A 22,267-nucleotide genomic window follows, 5' to 3' on the forward strand; every position below is an offset into this window, starting at 1 on the left:
GTACACCCGGCCACGCAAGTTTCCTTATGCTTACCCAACTTCTGGCAGAAGACCTGCACTTCTTTCTTGAATTAAAATTGGAGGCACATTAAACAAGGACTGTAATTCAAATGTAACAATAACTGTAAGGAAATTACTCAGGCTTGGAATCTACCCACACTGAGCATCAAATGAGGAGGAGGATTAGCATTTCGAAATATATTCTTGCCTTGATATCGGACACTTACCTTAGCCTGTTGATGCGATATGTTATACTATGCTTTTAATGTATTGTTTTTAATCGAGTTGATTTCTTGTACTTATCACGTTTATTTAGCTTATCCCTTGATTTTTTTGTTTATAAGTTATATAGTGTTTATTTTATTTTTTGTTTTGTGATTGTTATTTGTTAGGCATTGAATGTTTGCCATTTTAATGAATGAATTAATTAATTAACATTATTTATATTCCACCCTTCTCACCCCGCAGGGGACTCAGGGCAGATTACAATGCCCATATACATGGCAAACATTCAATGCCATTAGACATACAACAACATACTGTATATAGACACACAGAGGCAATTTATCATTCCAACTTTCCGGCTTCATGAGGGTATGCTTGATTATGGCCATAGGGGGAGTTGCTGCTTCACCGTCCACTTGTGACACTGAGTCCTTGATGGAGTACTTTCCCATTCTTATGCACAGTGCTGCAAGGTTTTATGGCATTTGAAATTAGTTAAATTAGCCTCCCCGCATAAAGTGGTACCTAAATTTCCTACTTGACACATGCAACTGTCTTTCGAACTGCATAGGTCAACAGCAAGATAGACTATTAATGGTCGAGAGCTCACTCCGACCCGGGCTGGCTTCGAACTCATGACCTTTCAATCCGTAGTGAATTAATGCAGCTGGCTACTAACTAGCTGCACCACAGCCCTTTTTATTTTTGTTAACGTCCCTGAGTGCCTTGATATCGGACACTTACCTTAGCCTGTTGATGCGATATGTTATACTATGCTTTTAATGTATTGTTTTTAATCGAGTTGATTTCTTGTACTTATCACGTTTATTTAGCTTATCCCTTGATTTTTTTGTTTATAAGTTATATAGTGTTTATTTTATTTTTTGTTTTGTGATTGTTATTTGTTAGGCATTGAATGTTTGCCATTTTAATGAATGAATTAATTAATTAACATTATTTATATTCCACCCTTCTCACCCCGCAGGGGACTCAGGGCAGATTACAATGCCCATATACATGGCAAACATTCAATGCCATTAGACATACAACAACATACTGTATATAGACACACAGAGGCAATTTATCATTCCAACTTTCCGGCTTCATGAGGGTATGCTTGATTATGGCCATAGGGGGAGTTGCTGCTTCACCGTCCACTTGTGACACTGAGTCCTTGATGGAGTACTTTCCCATTCTTATGCACAGTGCTGCAAGGTTTTATGGCATTTGAAATTAGTTAAATTAGCCTCCCCGCATAAAGTGGTACCTAAATTTCCTACTTGACACATGCAACTGTCTTTCGAACTGCATAGGTCAACAGCAAGATAGACTATTAATGGTCGAGAGCTCACTCCGACCCGGGCTGGCTTCGAACTCATGACCTTTCAATCCGTAGTGAATTAATGCAGCTGGCTACTAACTAGCTGCACCACAGCCCTTTTTATTTTTGTTAACGTCCCTGAGTGCCTTTAGAGAGAGAGGATGAGTTATAAATAAAGTTGTTGTTGTTGATGTTGTTGTTAGTCATGTTATTCTATTTCCATCAGGAATGCTTTGTGTGTGTGTGTGTGTCAGGAGACGCCCAGATGTTTTGATGTTTTATCATCCTTGTGGGAGGCTTCTCTCGTGTCCCTGCATGGGGAGCTGGAAGACACTATTGTATCTCTCCATAAGGAAATACATGATCCAAGACACTGATGGGAGGGAGGGTTAGAGTTTCAAATTATGTAGAGTTGTAGCAGGTACCTCCCTTTGTCAGCAGATTTGTTTGGGATAAATTCACTCTACTTCCCTGTCCTCCCTAGCTCAGGAATTAATGGCTCACTTTATGATGGAATTATCTCACAGATGTTTAATCTGGTTTCAAGATAATGTTCTTTGTCAACTGAGTGATGAGTGCAGGTCTGAGGACCAACCAGATGTGCAGTGCAACCATGTGTAAAGCAATGTGTGCCCTGGGGTTTGTTTACACATGGCTGCAGGTCTGTTTATTACAGAAAAAGCGCATGAAGGAAGGGAGTAAAACACAGTCACTGTGTCTTACTGCCCTCCATTGCTGCAAGGCTTAGGATTTAAGACATTTCCTCCAGCTCAATCCCAGTACTGGAAGCGAAAAAGGTAGAAACAGCATTGAATTATGCAGGCAAAGGGAATGCTACACAGCTATGTTGTCGAAAGAAAACAGGTCCACATTTGGCCAATGCATGGATGGAGCATTGCTTGGGAATGCTATGTCTACCACTTGCCACAAGAGAGGAAATAAAGAAAGACGGGCTAGTTCCCAACCTTTCAAAGAATGAATAGACCCCCTCAATCCCCACATTTATTCATAATCAGCAGAGATACCTACATACACAACTGTCTCACCTGTTTGAATCAGACCCCCTTTGTACAGAAACTGCAAGAACTCAATATTAACTGGAATGAACTAAGAGAATGTTCAGATAAGTATACAGTGTTTAGGTAGCAATGCCATCCCTTTATATTTAATACAGTAAAAACTCTTAACTTTTTTTTAATAAAATAGTTACTTTAATGCAGTATTTAAAATAAATTTGGAACATCTATCATATAACTGAATACACCATCAAGAAAATGCTGCACTTTACAAACAAAGTAAAGATAAGCATTCATAATACAAAACATTTTTGCTGTTTACTGGTTCATAGTCAGGAAAACCATTTTATAAAATGCATTTACGATCAATTTGCTGCATTGGGACTACAATTCTGTAGGGCATCAAATACTTTCTCTCCCGTTCCCTGTAATCCAGAGCTGTCCAAAATTCACTCTAGAACAGTGGTTCTCAACCTGTGGGTCCCCAGATGTTTTGGATTTCACCTTCCAGAAATCCTAATGGCTGATAAACTGGCTGGGATTTCTAGGAGTTGTAGTCCAAAACACCTGGGCACCCAGAGGTTGAGAACCACTGGTGTAGAAGGTTTATTAGCAATCTGGCATAGATTTTTCACATATAAAGTCAACGGGAAAGGGACATCATACCTCACCCTTTACAGGATTCCACTGTGCTTCTAACCAAAGTCCAGTCTTAGATCCTGTCTTTATTTTAACTAACACTGTTTACAATTTTCCTAACAGGAAAACCATGGCTAGATTAAAAACTCAAAATACTGCCAGCAGTCCTGGTGTTTCAAAGTTTCACAGTTTTCTCCCCCAGCTAAATATATTTTAGAGAATGGCATAGCAAAAAGCCTTAGGAACCTTTTAAAAATAAAGATTTTAATTACATTCAGTTGTCATTCCTACACATTCAATTACACACTTATGCTATGTTGCAACACATTAAATATATAGTATAGTGGAGGCTTTATAGAAAAGTGCTAAAGGTGATTGCACATGGATCTTTAGAACCAACTCCTTGAAAAGCTACTGAGTGTAAAGAAATAAGCAGAAACTTTTGAAATGCAGCATTATCATTTCTTTGATTCCCTGAACTTTTTTGTGCTCTTTCCCAAGTGCAACAGTAAATTCTTCTCTTTTGCTATAAAGCAGAAGTCAAAAAAGGGACAGACAGCTACTAATGGCCTAGGAGATGCCTCCACCTCATTTACACATGCTCAAGCAGAGACATAGGGGGTTGCACCTGTCCCTTTTCCAAAACAAAAAACAAAAACAAAACTTGACCAGATGTTTCCTTCTGGATTTGGAAAAAAAATGAGAGGCTATTCTGGATCTGAAACAGGATAGGAAGTGGATTAAGCTTTAAATAGCCAACCAAACCCCATTGGGGGGGGGGGGCTTTGGAGGGGTGTAAATGGATCTCTTTACATTGATTCTTGTGGGAATGGAGCCTGGGGGCCTTGGCAAGCAAGTATGCCCCATATATAATTTCTTTCCCCTTTAAGAATAATTTCCAAGTCTTGTGATTAAATCCCTGATATTTCTTAAATATATTCTTCCCAGTCTGTAACACAGGAAGGAAGAAATCAAACAATCCTATATTTTACATAAAGCAGAGTGCGCCTTTAACCTTGGTATTCATCAAGGATATTTTCCTGTTTTAAATTCTGCACACTGATGCAAAATTAAATGCATCTTAAGTCACTTTGTACAGTGAAAATTAAAGGACTATTCCCCATTGGCTAACTGCATCCACTGGGTTGTCATTGGGTTATTTGGAAAAAAATATTTCTAAAGACCCATAACTCATTGAGCTCCAAATCTGTCCTGAGTACTGGCAACACAAACCATGCCAGTAGGGCTTCCTCTTTGCAAATCTGTCCAGCAGTGCTGGCAACACAAACCATGCCAGTAGGGCTTCTTCCTTTATCGAAAGTAGATTATAGATTTCGCTTTGGCACTTTTTTGGCCTACACCCAAGTGGTTTCTCTTTCAACTATACCGCAGATCTCTAAAACTAGGCCATCTAGAGAGGTTGACTCCTGTAGGCAAAATGCTGGCAAATTGGCAGTCTGCTGGTTCATGATTAAATACTTTCGACATACTCTTCTTCCCTAACCACAATAGTAGGCGGCACATTAGTCATGGAACAATATTACAAACAGATATATCGACAAATGTGATTGGCAAGAAACTTAATAGGGCCCAAACCCTTTTGTCTCCAAGGACATTCAAAAGTCAAACATGGATCCACTGACCACTGAACAGTCTAGTCATTGCAACTAACTGTTTTCCAGAACAGACTTCAGGACAGTACAAGCAGGTAAACTTTGGCAAGGAATGATGGTAAGCTGAAATGCAAAAGAAACCTAGTGGTTACTTCAAAAGAGCTTGGTACAAGGCTAAGGAATGCTTCAGCCCCTTCTCTTGTTCCATACAGAAGATCAAGTCCCTGAGGCAGATGCGTGTCATTCTTGGACGAAGAGGTGGCTTCACAAGGTTGGATAATCTATTGAAACCCTAGACAAAAGCATCAAAAGAAAAAGTGAGCAGCTATTTCAAATCAGAATTCAAGACATCCATCATAGACAGCAACCTAAATAAGATCTTGCATGAGCATGATGCTCCAGTTTCACTCATCCATGTTATTCTAAATCTATAGGGGCATCTTTATGGATAACTGTTATCATATATTTTATTCTGTTCCTTTCCACTAGAAAAAGTCTCAGAGTGGCTTACAAAAGAAAACATATTAAACATCATAGTCAATGTAATAAGTGAAACAAGTGAGTATTTATAATCTAGTCTACTAAAAGATACACAATAGATGAAGCATTCATTTAATGTCCAATGTTGCAATAACAAAACTAGACACACAATAATGGAGTTGAATGAAGACTACTTCATTTAAACTGAAACCTATTTAACTATGTTGACCCTGGGAAAGAGCAAGAAGAGGGAGCTATCTAGTGCGGGCTCAGTTGAGTCCAGGTGTCAATACTTGACTTTTTCCTTAGCCTTCTCTTGAATAAAAACACTTGAGCCTTGAGGACAATCCCCAGCCAGGCAGACCTGAGACATCTGCTCAGAAGAACTGAAGATCCAAACAGTTTCACAGGGAATAGTCAGGCCTTATAAACCATTTGGCTCTAGCCCTCATACAACACATCATGATGCCTTGCTCCTTGATGCAACTTCCACTGGCCTCTTTATCATGGAGACTATCCAAGGTGGCCTTTCCCTGAAGCATATTGCAGCTCCATGGCTGAATTACTGAAAAAAGGTGAAACACCAGATACATTCCCTTTCTCAATGTAGAACAAATAACTAAAGCAAAATGCAAGATTTTGTCTGAATATTCATTTTCCAATAAAGTTTATGAATGCAATCATAATTAAGGAGAAAAAATACAGTTATTTTATGTAACTAATATGGTGCCATAAAAATTAAGAGTCCACTGCAGCTTAGGGGCTGAGGGCACATACAGGACTAAAACCCATGGTTTTTTCCCCCAGATTAGTGGGAGGCATCCAAACAACACCTCAGACTAATCTGGTTCAACCTGGAGTAAACCTGGATTTCCAGATTTACTCCAGGTTAAAAAAAATCTGAAAAAGATCTGGATCTTTGAATAAGGTCCGGATCTTTTAAAGTATGTGGTGTATGGAGACTGCTCCCGAGATCAACATTTGTGATCTCAGGACCAGTCTCCACATGGATTCTGCCTCCATGGGCTTAAATGTATATGCAACTACTCCAAAATCTGGAAAAAAAATCTGAAATACGGAACACTTATGGTCCAAAGCATTTTGGATAAGGGATACTCAAGCCTCAACGAAAAGTAAACACAAGGATTCCACAGGATGCACTCGCAGCAGTTAAAGTGCTATATCTGTGTGGTATAAAATGGCCTCTGTATGTTTTGGACCAGAGTTTTCATAATCCTTTATTGTGGCTTACACTTCTTGGAGTTCAGGTCCAGAACACCTGGACTTTGGGGCAACTATGTCTTTTATATTCATCTGAAACATCTTAAGGGTTAAGATTAACTGCAATCTTCAAAGTTTGATCATTAGCATATAAAACAAATATATGCAGCAAAACAACATAGAACTAAGAGTCAACAAACTTAATGAAGAAACACATTAAATACCTTACATGATCTACTTTTCAAGAAAAGTATTTTCCTGCTAATATAACAGCACCATTTGTTGATTTAGAACAAAACAATAACAGCATCATTGTTTGAAGCTTCCCATTTGTTTGATGGCTTGGAAAAGAACTGGGACAGAAGGAAGATTATTGGCTACTTACCATGGGGGGGGGGGTGTCCTTCAGTCCTGGTAAGCCAGGAAAGGGTCACAGTTCAAAGAAAAGCAACCTCTTAAGAAGGTGAAGAGGGTGGAGAGAACTAGCTTTGTAGTACAGCTGCCATTACAGGGTTGAAAAAGAGGTCAATCCAACAGGATACGAATGGAGGCCCCAGGCAATATTTTAAATGAAACAAACCCTAGGGGACTCTCAACAATCCAATAGTTGTGTCCTTTAGAAATCAAAGAACTTTAGGGAGGCGGAAGTATTTACTTTCTAAACAGAGATTAGTCAAGACTTACTACTGAGGCATTCACACGCAAATCCACTGATTCTCATTTATTGCAAAGCAAAGAGTATGATAAAACTTTGGCTCCCAATATGCAGCCTCTCTTGAAAGAAAAAAAAGAAAGGGTTTTAGAGGGGGGGAAAGTAGTACATGGAAGCTTCTGCCAAGAGTTTGATTCTGTAACATCTGTATTTTGGCCACCTTGAAGTCCTGCATTAAGAGGAAAGGGGAATATAAACTGTTTTTTTTAATGTATTTTTCAAGGTCAAATGTTTTGGCAGTATTTCTAGGAATTTGGCCAAAATGTGCTTATTGTAAGAAAGAGACAAAAATTACTAGTTCTATGATAATAGATTGAGTGTTTCCAAAGAAGAAGGGAAACCCCTTCCAAGACTATTAGTTGATATGAGGACAACACTGGATATAACTCAATGAAAATGAGGCTTTGTAACTTTGCTCTATAGCAGTGGTTCTCCAGGTGTTTCGGTCTACAACTCCTAGAAATCCCAGCCAGTTTACTAGTTGTTAGGATTTCTGGGAGCTGAAGGCCAAAACATCTGGGGACCCACAGATTGAGAACCACTGCTCTATAGGACTTATGTCATGTTCAAGAATGTCCTTTGTAAATTTAGGTTTTTTTATTTTAATTTATGTCTTTTATTAAGTTTCTCAGTTCTACATTTCCAACTGCTTCCTTTCCCTGAAAGCACGAGCTCACAAAGTCATTAGACCGCTTGTGTTATCTACCTACCCCTTTCAGGTCATCAGAGTCAAAGCCAAGCATTGCTAATTAGAAGTAATAGTTTCAACTGGGTCCTCAAGGGAACCAGCTTTTCCCAGAAACTACAACAGCTCTGGGATTATCAACTTTGTAGCTGGTTAATAGGAACCACTTTACATTGCTATGGGTTTTCAACTATATAAGCTGGGAGCTTAAGTTGGTCTGATATTTCAAAACTTACTTTGTTGCCTGTCTTTCAATATTTTGTTACTTTGCTTCCAATGTTTTGCTCCAGTGAGTACCCTATTTACGTAAGTGAAGCTAGGGTTAGTAAAGCTTTATCACTTTTTCCCAACTATGCCTTTTCTCAAGTATTACTTGATATATTTTATAGATTTTATTCCTATTTTTTCCATCACTAGATAACAAACCCACCTCTTCATAAAGTTGAATGTACTTAATTTCAAATAGGTTTGATACTATATCTATGTAATAATCAAGTGGCAACATGCTAGTTTTTTAGTACTTTTGGCCTATGAGTGGAACAGATGGTGCTGGTTTTGTTCCTTAAATGCAGACAGGCATCCTGACTGAGGCTGAGTTAAATGGAAGGAGAGTGACATTGTATTTATTTGTTTACTGTATTTATAGCCCACCCTTCTCAACCCCGTAGGGGACTCAGGGCAGCTTACATATATAGGCAACAATTAGATACCAAAACCACAAATAATAAACAAAAGCATTAAAATATAATAGAAATCTTAAAACCAAATATTTAAAATCATGCAATCAAATATCATAGTCCGTGACCGGTCCAATTTATCATTGCACTATTTCATCTCTTCTTATTACACTGACAGATTACTCATTGAATACTTGGTAGGACATCCATGTTCTTAGTTTTTTCCTAAAGATCAGGAAGGAGGGGGCTGATCTAATTTCACTCGGGAGGGAGGTCAATAGCCGAGGGGCCACCACTGAGAAGGCCCTGTCTCTCGTTCCTGCCAACCACACTTGCAAAGGAGGCGAAATCAAGTACAGGGCCTCCTCAGAAGATCTTCATCTCCTTGCCAGCGCATAGATGGAGATACATTCCACAGGTAAACCATTTATACAGTGGTTTTTAGATCTTAAGTTTCTCCATTTGTCTCTACCTGGTCAGGTTTTCTATAGTCATCACCATCATTTATTTTCCATCTTTCTCCCAGAAAGGCACCAGGGGTCTGAAGGCATAGTTCTTGAATCAATAACAATCTTGCCATTGCTTACATGTATGCTATTTTATCATTGATATTGAAAAACCTTGGGTACGAACCCCCCTTTTATTAATAGAAAGTAAAATAATTGAACTCAATGAAGCCAAGATGTCTCATGTGGTAATTCCCCCTGTCCCAATTAGGAGTGGAATAGCTGCATGGTTAAGATTTTGCATGCAGCAATGAAACCAGAAGGCTAAAACAATCAAATACACATAGTTGGAAAGAGATTGTAAAGTTGTAAATATATTTTGAACTCCTACTGTTTTAGTTTGACTCAAGCACCACTACAATTCGATCGCACTATGTTTTGTTACCCTTGTAAGCTTACACCAACTACACAACAGATGGAAATCTCCTATTGGGATGAAAAGTCTCAAGAAAAATCTGCCAATGAAAAGTGCCTGAGATTATTTTAGGAAAACTCATATCTTCATTCAAGCTAATGCTTCACTAAACTGTCAAGGGTCTCCAAGAAACTAGTGTTATCATTCAGCTGTGGAGCCTTCCTCTCCCAGCTTGCATTGTGACATTTGTACAAGTCTTTTCAAATGTAACCAACAGAGTGTTTTACATATTGAGACAAATTACTGGAAATGTAGTGTCATTTCATTCGCTATTATGCCCAAGATTCATGTATGCATGTCACTTTCTCTAGCTACATCAGATCCTTAATCTTTACCTGGAGGTAAAAATACTGTACAAAGTGTGTCATGTTGACTTAATAGACAATTATTAAACTGAAATATTCTGGCTCTTTGCCACTTCATTTTAAGCAGCCCCTCATCAAAATTATAAATTCCTTGACCCTTCACATGTCATCAACATTTGTGTTACCAATATATTTAGCCTAAAGCTATAATACAATTAGTCATTTAAATTGCAGATATCTTTCATACAAGAAAATAATTAAGTTTTCATCTCTACAGAAAAAGCATTCTATGGACCAGTGAACTGCATTGCTTAAACCTATGAATGGCAGCCTGGAATATTTTAGTCTATTTACATGCAAAGATTTTATGTCAAGCACATGGCCTAAACTGACAAGTGCTAGGGAGCTGGGAATTGAAGCTAAAACTCTATCTTTCATTGGCATAGTTGTGTATTTTGCAGCACACATATTCCTTGACCTCGTTCAACTATACATCTTAGTTCAACAGAGAGTATATGGATAGTCCTTGCATTAAAGGAACATAATTAGCAACTCACTTCCTTAATTCAGCATGTTCAAAGAGGTCTCAGATAGTTTTGAAACTTGTCTCAAAGAAGTCCCAGCCATCTACATTAATAGGGAATTGTGGAAGTTTAGTCTCCAAATAGATTTGTCGGCCAGAGGTTCTCTATCCTTACCTTAGATTTATCTGTATACTTTTCTAAAAGCAATCTGAGCCTTGTTTCAAACCACTAGATTAAACATTTGTCTTCTGTGTTCTATTCTCTCTCTGTGTGTGTATGTGTGTGTGTTGTGGCAAGTCCCTAGAAACTATGGGTCTGGACTAGCAACTGGAAATTTATTTTACTTAGTACAATTAGATCTATAACTAATTTGACCGTTTAGAGACTACTAGTAGTTCACTTCCATTCTCTATCTGCCAAGAAACCTGTGTGCTTAATCCCTGGGATGAGACACATATGGTATTTATGTTGTAAGAAATAGGGATTGCTCATTGCGGCTTTGTTCCAGAATTTTTGGGGATTACTTGACAGCATCTCTAGTTGTAATACAATCACTTACTTACTTACTTACTTAGGTGATCCCTCGTAGCTCAAGGTTGATTGTCTTCCAGATATTGTGCCTTGGCAGTGGGTCCATAGGTGACTGTGGAGCCCTATTCTTGATCTGCATGTTCTCCTGCAGTAAGGACATCCGTTTCCAGATGGAAGGCGGTCCCAGTCAGGGTTGGCTTGATGGGCCTTCCTCTTTCTCCCTTTCACCCTCCATTTGTGCCTCTTGGAATTCTGCAGCACTGCTGGTCACAGCTGACATCCATTTAGAGCACTCAAGGGCCAGGGCTTCCCAGTTCTCTGTGTCTAGGCCACAGTTTTTGAGATTGCCTTTAAGCTCATGTTTAAATCTCTTTTTCTGTCCACCAACATTCCATTTCCTGTTCTTGAGTTCAGAGTAGAGTAACTGTTTTAGGAGACGGTGATCGGGCATTCAGACAATGTGGCCAGTCCAGCGGAGTTGATGGCAGAGGACCATCGCTTCAATGCTGGTGGTCTTTGCTTCTTCCAGCACGCTGACATTTGTCCGCCTGTCTTTCCAAGAGATTTGCAGGATTTTTCAGAGGCAGCGCTGATGGAATCATCCCAGGAGTTGTGGATGACGTCTGTAGAGAGTCCACGTTTCACAGGGATATAACAGGGTTGGGAGGACAATGGCTTTATAAACAAGCACCTTGGTGTCCCTATAGATGTCACAGTCCTCAAACACACTGTTTCATTCAGAAAAATGCTACACTTGTAGAGCTCAGGCGGTGTTGTATTTCAGTGTTAATGTTGACTTTTGTAGAGAGGTGGCTGCCAAGGTAGCGGAAATGGTCAACATTTTCAAATATTACACCATTAAGCTGTATTTCTGGCATTGCAGAGGGATTGGCTGGTGACTGTTGGAAGAGCACTTTGGTTTTCTCAATGTTCAATGAAAAGCTGAGCTTCTCATATGCTTTTGCAAAGGTGTTTAGAGTAGCTTATAGGTCTTCTTCTGAATGCACACAGACTATGTCGTAATCAGCATATTGGAGTTGTATAACAAATGTTGTTGTGACCTTGGTTTTAGCTTTCACCCGGCCATGCATCTGGTCAGGGCGTATGCCAGCAGTCCTCAGATCATTGTGTAATGTGTCCAGTTAGCCTTGGTTTGGTTGTCCCTTTGGTCTCTTGCCTGGCATTTCTATATCAAGAGCAATCTCATGAACGGACCAATCTTCACCTCAGACAGTACAACCATCCCATCTGAGGAATGATTCTCATAGTTTGTCCGCAATTAGAACAATGCCAAAGCATTGCCGAATGTTATTGTTACAGATGTGGTCAAGGCATTTGAAACCAGCTGTAAATGGTAGCATCCTCATCTCCATGACTCTGATACGATGTTCTGCTTCCTTTGTTGCTGGCCAACATGCAGCTCCATATATTGCAGCAGGCTTTACGACAGTTCAATAGATTTTTTTATTTTAGGTGATCGGGCATCTTCTTGTTGCAGAGTTCACCTCCTACCAAGCGCCATTTCATCCAAGCTGTGTTAATCCATGTGGTGACTTCATCAAAAAGATTGACATCTGAAGTTATCACTGATTCAAGATACTTGAAGGTATTAGAATCATAGAATCATAGAATCAAAGAGTTGGAAGAGACCTCATGGGCCATCCAGTCCAACCCCCTGCCAAGAAGCAGGAATATTGCATTCAAATCACCCCTGACAGATGGCCATCCAGCCTCTGTTTAAAATCCTCCAAAGAAGGAGCCTCCACCACACTCCGGGGCAGAGAGTTCCACTGCTGAACGGCTCTCACAGTCAGGAAGTTCTTCCTCATGTTCAGATGGAATCTCCTTTCTTGTAGTTTGAAGCCACTGTTTCGCGTCCTAGTCTCCAGGGAAGCAGAAAACAAGCTTGCTCCCTCCTCCCTGTGGCTTCCTCTCACATATTTATACATGGCTATCATATCTCCTCTCAGCCTTCTCTTCTTCAGGCTAAACATGTCCAGCTCCTTATGCTGCTCCTCATAGAGCTTGTTCTCCAGACCCTTGATCATTTTAGTCGCCCTCCTCTGGACACATTCCAGCTTGTCAATATCTCTTTTGAACTGTGGTGCCCAGAATTTGACACAATATTCCAGGTGTGGTCTAACCAGAGTGGAATAGAGGGGTAGCATTACTTCCCTAGATCTAGACACTATGCTCCTATTGATGCAGGCCAAAATCCCATTGGCTTTTTTTGCCGCCACATCACATTGTTGGCTCATGTTTAACTTTTTGTCCACGAGGACTCCAAGATCTTTTTCACACGTACTGCTCTCGAGCCAGACATTGTCCTTTTGACTTTTGGAGATCCACCCCATCCACCTGGATGGTGCCAGTCTCCTCATTGGTTGCTAGGCACTCTTGTCTTTTTGATGCTGCAGTGAAGACTGAATTGCGCCAACCAGTCACACTTGATATTCAAGTTCTTCCTTGTCCTCATGGGAGATATGGTACATTGATATAATGCCCCAACAGAACTTTGACTCCTTCCATAATTTACTATTATGAAATTTCAATTCAAGTCAAATCTGTTCTGAACCTGCCAATACCTTCTTCAAAGTATGACTTTCTTCTTAACTGTTGAGTCTGAGTTGGAAAGTACAATCTAAAGTGATGAGCTACACTGCTAAAAACTCTAGTCACTTAGCACTTTAAAGAATGCTTGGTGCCTAGTTCTCAATACTGAAGGACCCTTAACAAAGACTCCCGTAGGGGAAGTGTGACCTCTTGAACAGAACCTATCATCCTTTAAAAGAAAGCAATAAGAGAGCTATCTTCTTTGAAGGAATATCTAATTTTGGCTCTTTTCAGGTTTTAATTTTTTGTAGAACATCATAGTCAGCTTACTGACCTAAATACCAATATTCAAATATCAAGATGCCTTGTTACTCACTGAACATTTATACCCGAATTAATGGAAAAGTTCCAGAGGATCAGGTTATGCTGCTTTAAGAGTGATATAATCAATAATTGGAATGAGACATGTGTGTCAACCTGCTGTAGTCTTCACATCTGCCTTGAAAACCTGCATCTTTGTACTCAAGTGATTCAAGTTCTACATATTTAAATTTTTCAGTTTTTCCGGGGATTCCTAGTATATACAGACCCTGAAGCCATATTCTTCTATTTCAAGGCCATCCTTTCATCTCTGAACAGAGTAGAATACTGTTTATTTATTAGGATGTTTTGTTTTCCTTGTTTGCATGTACTGCAAGCAGCTGCTACTTTAAAAACAAAATCCAAAAGATTATTTGATTTTGAGAAATATTTGAAGATCACAACTCTTTTTATATACAACCACATGTTTGTACACATTTTCTGATCCACTTTCAATACATACCTGTTACATTTCAACTAGTAACCCCCCCCCCCAACCGCTCAACAGGGATTCATCATTCATTTCAGTTAAAACATCTGTCACAATCCCCAGCACACAATAAGCGTCAATTGTAAGATTTTACTATGTGACAGAATAGTTTAAGTGAAGTATCTTCAAATAATTTCCAAGTGAAGCTATATAAGCACAAACAGACTGGAGCAAACTGGCTAGCTCTTTCATACCTGTAAGATCTGAGTAAATGGACTGCACAGAAGTACCATAAACTAGGAATGATCCAGGAGGCAGTGAAATGTTGCAGGAATGGAACAGATTATATAGTGAAATGAACCAGAAGATTTTGTACATGTTTGCGAGCAGAGTTGTGGCAGGACCAGTTATAAGGTATCACACAACATCGTGTCATAGGGACCATTTCCAAAGAGGATGGTCCTCTTACTGTGCTAGTCTCCACCTCTGTGTGATAAAGGCCTTCACATAAATGGCTTGGGTCCAGAATATTTGAAGTATCATGCTCTTAGCTTTTTGGGTGGGTCCTTCTTTCAGTCCCACCTTGCTGGATGCTGATCATAGAACCACAATGGAGGACCTAGAGCAGAGGCGTCAAACATGTAGCCCTACAGATGTTTGGGCTTCCAACTCACAGAAGCCCTAGCAAGCTTGCCAAATGGCCAGGAATTGTGGGAACTAAAGTCCAAAACACTCTGATGGCCACATGTTTGACACCAATGACCTGGAGAATCCTAGAGAGAACATTTTAAATCAAATCCATGAATAATCAAATCCACAAAAGTCAAAATTGCAAATGTGGTGGGACAACTATACATGACAAAATTATATTTAAGAAAGGAGCCTTCTCCAGGTCAATTCATATCTGGATTCAAAATATGGTCAACACACTTTTCTTTGAAAGCCAAAACATATGGTGTTTTAGTCATGTGCTGAAAATATCTCAATGCAACACACACATATTCACACTTCATAGGAATAATCACATGGTAGACAAGATGTAAGTGTTCACTATGACAAATCCAGATACACCTCTGCAGAGAATAAAGTGACTGGGAGGTGCTTTCATAATCAAACACCAGTAACTTGCTATATTTTATATGCACTTCCATAAACATAAAAATGGTATGTACAAGTTGTCTTAATGAGTGCTTCCATTAATGCAGTATGAAATGTTGAGTTCTATTGTTCTGATGCATTACTCCATTGCTATGAGCATTTTTCCATGTACAGTGTTAGGTAGGATTACAACACAAATGTTTAATATGGTGTGAGCCACATCAGTGACAGCAAGAATATGTCCAAGGGGCAGCCATTATATACCCTCTAGAATCATATAAAAGTAAAAGCGACCAATAATTACTACCTTGCTCTTTTGTAGCCTTTGCCTACCAATAGTAAACACAATGATTTACCTAATGAAAGCTTAATGGTAAAGGGAGGGACCTGGGAAAGTTGCTGTACCAAGCTCATGATTTCAAATCTTTTAGTAGTAATTAAGGGAGATAAAAGCTCATGCTACATACATTAAGAAGACAGCCACTAATTTATTAAAATTTCAAGGTACACACCCAAGCTTACAGGCAGGTTAGCATCCCTATCTACAGATTAATTTGCTTCTGTTGTGAAGTGAAGATGTTGTTCTACCATAGTTGCTTTAAAAAGCAGATCATCACAAGTAGTATTCATCTGTTCTCTTCTACAGACCTTAAACCTCAAGATATTTCTTCTTAGGAATCAGGCATAATCACTCAAATCTCAACTGCACAGATGTTCAAAGCATCTGAAATCCACTTTGTAACAGAAGCAGCAGATATAGTTATAGCTTTACTTGCTCTCACCTCTCCACAACTTCAGCATAGTTGTAGTTCTATGTTCACTACACAACACTGGCTCAATACATATACTCAGGTTCAACTGTCCCATTAATTTTTTTCAGTAGGTGCATCTGCTTTGCAGAATTAATGCAATTTGATACCAATTTCAATGCTTGGAATCTTGGGAACTGTAGTTTTACAACACCTTTAGCCCACTCTACCAACAAGTGCTGATGCCTCGCAAAACTGGATTCCATATGATTAAGGTATGGTGGTTAAAGTGGTGCCCAACTGCACACAATGATTATAACATTTTAGTGACACTAACAAAAGAAATTCAAAACCCTGAATTTTGTTTCTTTTCATTCCAGTGCCTTTGTCACATGCCCCATCTCCCTACATTTTTAGAATATGCCAGAATTGTGATGGTAAAAATAGCTGAAAATGACAAGACATTTTTGAAGATTTTTTAGGTGAACTTCTATATTTGCAAAACTTTTTATAGGTTGGACAGGGGGATGTTTGTTTTCTGCAGTTCACCTCTCTATTTTTTTTTTTTTGGATGTATTTCGAGAGTAATTTTATATCTTTTGAAACATCTCATTGAACTAGCACAAAGGTGAGCATCAGTCAAGAAAAATGTTTCTTGACTGATGCTCACCTTTGTGCTAATTTTCTCCCAATTACCGTAATGTGAATGAGCATTCATAAGGCTTTATAACAAAAAGTGTGTTTTGGATAGTGAACACACTTGCCCCAATAAACAAATAACCACACAAGCTTGGTGTTCTAAAATGTATATAACTTAACAGTCAGCCCTCCACATTGAAAGGTGTTAGGAGCACAAGGCACCCATGAAATTGAAAAACCACAAATAAAGAAGTCACACTTTTTTACATGAGGGACTACCTGTCCTGGGAATTTCTATGTCTTATAGAATGATTCCATGGTAAACTTTCACTGGAAACTGACCATAAAAACCACAATGGAGGACCTAGAGGTTCCTAGAGAGATGTTTTCTCTAGAAATCTGTAGGTCCTCTGGTATGACTGAGGGAAAGTGACCACAGTGTAACAATGAAGGACTAGACATTCCTTGAGCTAACATTTCAAATCAAATTTGTGATTAATCACATCCACAAAAGCTCAAACCACAAATATGGAAGAATTACTGTACATGGAAGAAATAGGTGGGAAAAGATATGTGACATGTTTTATGAATACATAGTCACATATCTTTTGTGACTTTTGTACAAGGAGCACTCTGATATTTCCTTTTAAATCACAGTCATCACACTTACAGAGAGTGGAGGTTCACTGCTCTGCACTCATACTGCATTTTTCTGCAAGAGCACTAAAATGATCCTTCACAACTGAATATACTATACTATTGAGCAAACTTCTCTTGATGCCCAACCATTGCTTCACTTACTATAAAAAGGATAAAACTACTCAGCTATATGAGATGCCCCAAAGGAGGGAACGCCTTCTACAAAAAGCAAAAACAAGGCCCATAAATTGGATGATTTGTAACCTGAAGAGCAAACACGACAGTACTGTACGTACCTCCACTCCAGAGGCAAGGCTCAAGGAATCCAGCATCCTCTTCTTTCTTGGTCCAATAGCTGCCAGAGCTGCAAGATTAGCATCCCTTTGCTGCATCTGTGCAAACTCTAATTGCTGCAACTAATTTAAAAGGAAAAGAGAAATGTTAAGGAATAAGGTAGATGCTAAGTATGCTAAGTTACAGCTGGGCTCAATCAGCTTAGACTTTTGACTTTCCCTTGATTTTGCTGTGTGAGAAGCGTTACAATTCTGAAGAATCTACCATGTTGCAATTTGAACCTATATAGCTTTCTAAAGCAAAAAGCAGCACAATGTATACTTAGTGCCAATATACTCAAGATCACAACACATTAGGATTAAAATACCTACATCAAGAATTGCTCTGTGTAGACATCAGAATAAGCCGAACTGGGAAGCCCAGTTCGGCTTATTGAGCACTCCAACGGGAGGTCAGATGTCACAAGCAGTGCTGAGGAATTTGAAGAGGCACAAATGGAAGGCAAAAGGGAGAAATGTGCCAAGAGGAAGGCATGTCAAGCCAACCCTGACTGGGACCGCCTTCCACCTGGAAACCGATGCCCTCATTGTGGAAGAACATGCGGGTCAAGAATAGGATGCCAGTCACCTATGTATCCATCACCAAGACACTACACTTGGAAGGCCATCATATTCAGATGAGGGATCGCCTAAGTAAGTATGTAATAGACCAAACTAGTCAAAGCAGAATTTAAACATAAACAAACAAAATGCTGTGTGGTTTCCAGACTGTATGGCTGTGTTCTAGCAGCATTTTATCCTGACGTTTCACCTGCATCTATGGCTGGCATAAACAAATTATATTGAACTGAGTTTTATACTTATCCTGAAAGCACCTATATAAAAATATGCACTTCAGTTTTTCTTCAGAGTTATAGAAAATGAGTAATACAGACATGCACCCACATCCCATTTTGGATATCATGTATAACAGGTTGATATCACTTCACACTCGTAAGTAAATGGGCTTTGTTCATGTGCAGAAAAGAATGCACCCAGAGAAATCTGCAGTATAAGAGCAAAACATACCAACCAATTCCACTAAAAAGTACTGTACCACAAGCAAGGTTAGGACATGGGACAGTGGGGAACTTATCGTGAAAGTCCATTCTAGACTAGGAGAAGGGACCATACATTTATGGGCTGACTCCAGTCCCTACCCAAGCGAGGCAAGGGATTAGATATTGTTTTAATACAGTACTGGATCCCTAGTTCATTCTCAAGTCATGAAGGATGAAAAACATAGAAAAGGAAAGATCCCAGGAAAAGGAAAAAAGGTCTTATTACCAAGCTGGGACTAGATTTTTTGATGGATTGTTTTGTTGTTGCTAGAATGGACTTTTGACAATAAGCTCCACAAAGCATCATTTTCAGCTAGTGGAGAAGGGACCATCTATCCACGAGGATTACCTGAGCACAAAGTTGCTCTGGGATGGGTAATGGAAAGAGAAGGAAACCACTCCAACAGAACTTCATTGAGCACTTGTCTACCAAAAAGTGTGAAAATAAACAACAACGACTCTATTTTTGTATGCCACCTCCATCTCCCTGAAGGGACTCCGGAGGCTTACATATGGCACAATGTGCTTAAAACAAAGCATAAAATAAACATACAATACAATAAAAGATAAAACCAGTAACATATAAAAATAATTTAAGCTCAAAACAGGGCCCAGTAACCTATGGTGAGAACTGTCATAAAAGAAGAGAAAGATGCAAAGACAAATCCTGATCCGTTGCCTTACCCAGGTGGCATCTGGAGTTAACTAATGGATGGATAGCTCCTTCTCCCTGTTTGAGAACAGATCATATATATCTGGAAATGCTAATTCACACACACACACACACACACACACAAATATTCCTATACTGCAAATTCTGGTTAGCATGCATATGTATACCAATTTCCTATGTGCCTGTAATTCTGGATGTGCTTGACAGTAAGCCAACTGTCACAGCTGCTTATTGGGTAGGAATTCAATTCATTCCTCAACCAGAGGAAGTAATTTGGCCCACCAGGTCTCAGACTAGTTCTCTAAACTCTGAACATTACTAAAAGGGCAAAGTATTGAGATCAGAAGTCAACCAAAAAGCTTTTCAAGCCCATTTTTCCTTCTTCGATTTTCCCATCTGCTTCAAGTACAAAGATTTTCTTTTTTTAAAAACTGTGTAAAGATCAAATTGCTATGAAAACGTCGCAGAAATGGTAAAATGGTCTTTGTAGCTGCTGGCCTTTTTAATAATAATATATAGGTTTTTTTAAAAAGTCTGGCCTTGAAGCCGTCAGGAGTTTCTAGGTGACACAATAACCATTTTAGTTAATCTGACCTGAAGCACAAATAAAGCGGAGGGACATTTTTTAAAGTCCTTCCCAATAGTGAAATGGCATTTGCAGCATAGCTGTAATCACATGAAGCAATTTTTAAGAAGGAGAAACCTATTTTCTTAAAATTGAGCAGAGAACAGATTTCCTTTCCATTTCAAAGAAATCGGATTTTTCACTTTGTATAAACTTTATACTACCATCCCCACCCCCTCAGTGTAAATTGGAAAACCAAGTGTATTGATTTGGTTCTAATATTAATACCACATATAACAATTTATGGACATTTCCACTATTCTGTTATTTGGTCCAGGCATTTGGACATCTTGGAATACATCATGAATAAAGAAGTTAGCAATCTAGCATGGCATGAAAAAGGTGTTTATGTTCTAAAGTTTTTGGGGCCACATACTCCCTTCGGGAATCTGACAGAAATTATGGATCATTTCCTCAAATTATGGCAATGACAACTTTAAACAAATGTGGATAAGTAGAATACTGTGCTACCTTCACCTGTTTGGGGTGAAACAATACTTAAATAACATTTTTGACACAAAAGTCTCCCTACCCCACCACAAATGCAATATTACAAGTTAAGAAGAATGAAGTCAAAGAAAAAATTCAATTTTGATTCCTCCTTGAAGGACCTCAAGAAGGCCATGGGTTACAAGTTAAGAATCTCGTTTAAAAGAAAGTCACACAGTGAGCTTCACTAATCTGTGAGGATTAACCTAGCTATCCTCTTGAAGGCTTCACTTAGCAGGATGGGTTCTTTTAAAAGATGGTGCCTCTTATATGCATTCAAAAGTAGTAGAGCCTTTGACTTTACGTTCTGCACATTTGGATTGGCTCTGATTGGCATGCTCTTTGATTTATTTACTGTATTTCTACCCCGCTCTTCTCACCCCGAAGGGGACTCAGAGAGGCTTACTGTTATGGCAAAATTCAATGCCGCATTCCAAATATAAACAAATAAACACATTGAGCAATAAAAACAAATAAAAAGATATAAATACAATTAAAACAGATTAAAACATAGTGCCTAGACTCATAGTCATCATTTCTGCTGCTACAATGTCACATTCCATACTGCACTACTTCCCAAATGCCTGGTTCTATAGCTAGGTCTTTAACTTTTTCCTGAAGACCAAGAGGGAGAGGGCCAATCTAATGTCACTGGGAAAGGAGTTCCATAGCCGAGGGGCCACCACTGAGAAGGACGTGTTTCTCATCCCCACCAGGTGCACTTGTGAAGGAGGTGAGACCGAGAGCAGGACTTCCCTGGCAGATCTTAACACTCGAACTGGTTCATAGGGAGAGGTTCGTTTGGACTGGTAAGTTGGGCCAGAACCATTTGGGGCTTTATAGGCCAGATGAGAGCAACGCAGCAATATCATGTTATAACTAAATCTTTCATCACAATTTAAAACTATGATGCACACATCATGATATGAAAAGTACTGGTTCACAAAACTTCCAATGAAAATTTGAATATTGCACTATTTTGTAAAAGTTTCCTCACAAATAACAAAGAACAACCTATAAGCCAGATATTTACACTTTCTACTTCCACCTATACACTACCACTACAAATCAACATCATCCATCAGACTGGCTGTTTCTCAACCTGTGGGTCCCCATGGGTTTTGGCCTATAACTCCCAGAAATCCCAGCCAGTTTACCAGCTGTTAGAATTTCTGGGAGTTGAAGGCCAAAACATCTGGGGACCCACAGGTTGAGAACCACTGTTCTAGAAGATATCAACAAGTTAATTTAGCCTAAGATCTTAAGGTGGCTAACATAAAATTAATTTAAAACAATAAATAAAAACTGATGGTTCACTTAACTAGTTTATCAACCACCACCAGATTTAAAACATCATTCTCACAAGTTTACTCAACTGTATTCTTTCTCCTTCTTCCCTTTGGCCATATTTACACTTCCACCAACCTCCCATGTACATTTTGAGAACTACCCACCTTGTGCAAACCGCCTTGGCTGAGAGAGGTGGTATACAAGTACAGTAAATAAATAAATAAATGAATAAATAATACCCTCATACAAGGCTATGTATGTGAAGTCCCATAATACCATGAATAAAGAAGTTAGCAATCTAGCTTCTTTATTCATGAAGTCCCACAATGCCATGAATGACTTAGAATGTAGGGTTAAAAAAACCCTGAATTTTCTACTCCCCCCTCTGTCTGAATTATGAGTGAAAAATTGCAGAACAATATTTTAGTAAGACAGCTATACATAGAAGTCACCCAAAGA

General features: G+C 39.0%; 1 protein-coding gene across 1 annotated transcript in view; it reads right to left on the minus strand.

Moving 5' to 3' along the window:
- Positions 1-2,768: 2,768 nt before the first annotated feature.
- Positions 2,769-22,267, minus strand: part of TAF4B (TATA-box binding protein associated factor 4b) — an 83,980-nt gene continuing 64,481 nt past the window's right edge. The window contains exons 14-15 of the mRNA XM_060775196.2: positions 17,635-17,754; positions 2,769-5,106 (exon numbers count right to left, since the gene is read on the minus strand). Of these exons, the coding sequence (XP_060631179.2) occupies positions 4,963-5,106; positions 17,635-17,754 (264 nt within the window). The 3' untranslated portion in view covers positions 2,769-4,962. The remainder of the gene's footprint in view (positions 5,107-17,634; positions 17,755-22,267) is intronic.

This window comes from Anolis sagrei, chromosome 4, assembly GCF_037176765.1.
Source record: "Anolis sagrei isolate rAnoSag1 chromosome 4, rAnoSag1.mat, whole genome shotgun sequence".
Taxonomy (NCBI): domain Eukaryota; kingdom Metazoa; phylum Chordata; class Lepidosauria; order Squamata; family Dactyloidae; genus Anolis; species Anolis sagrei.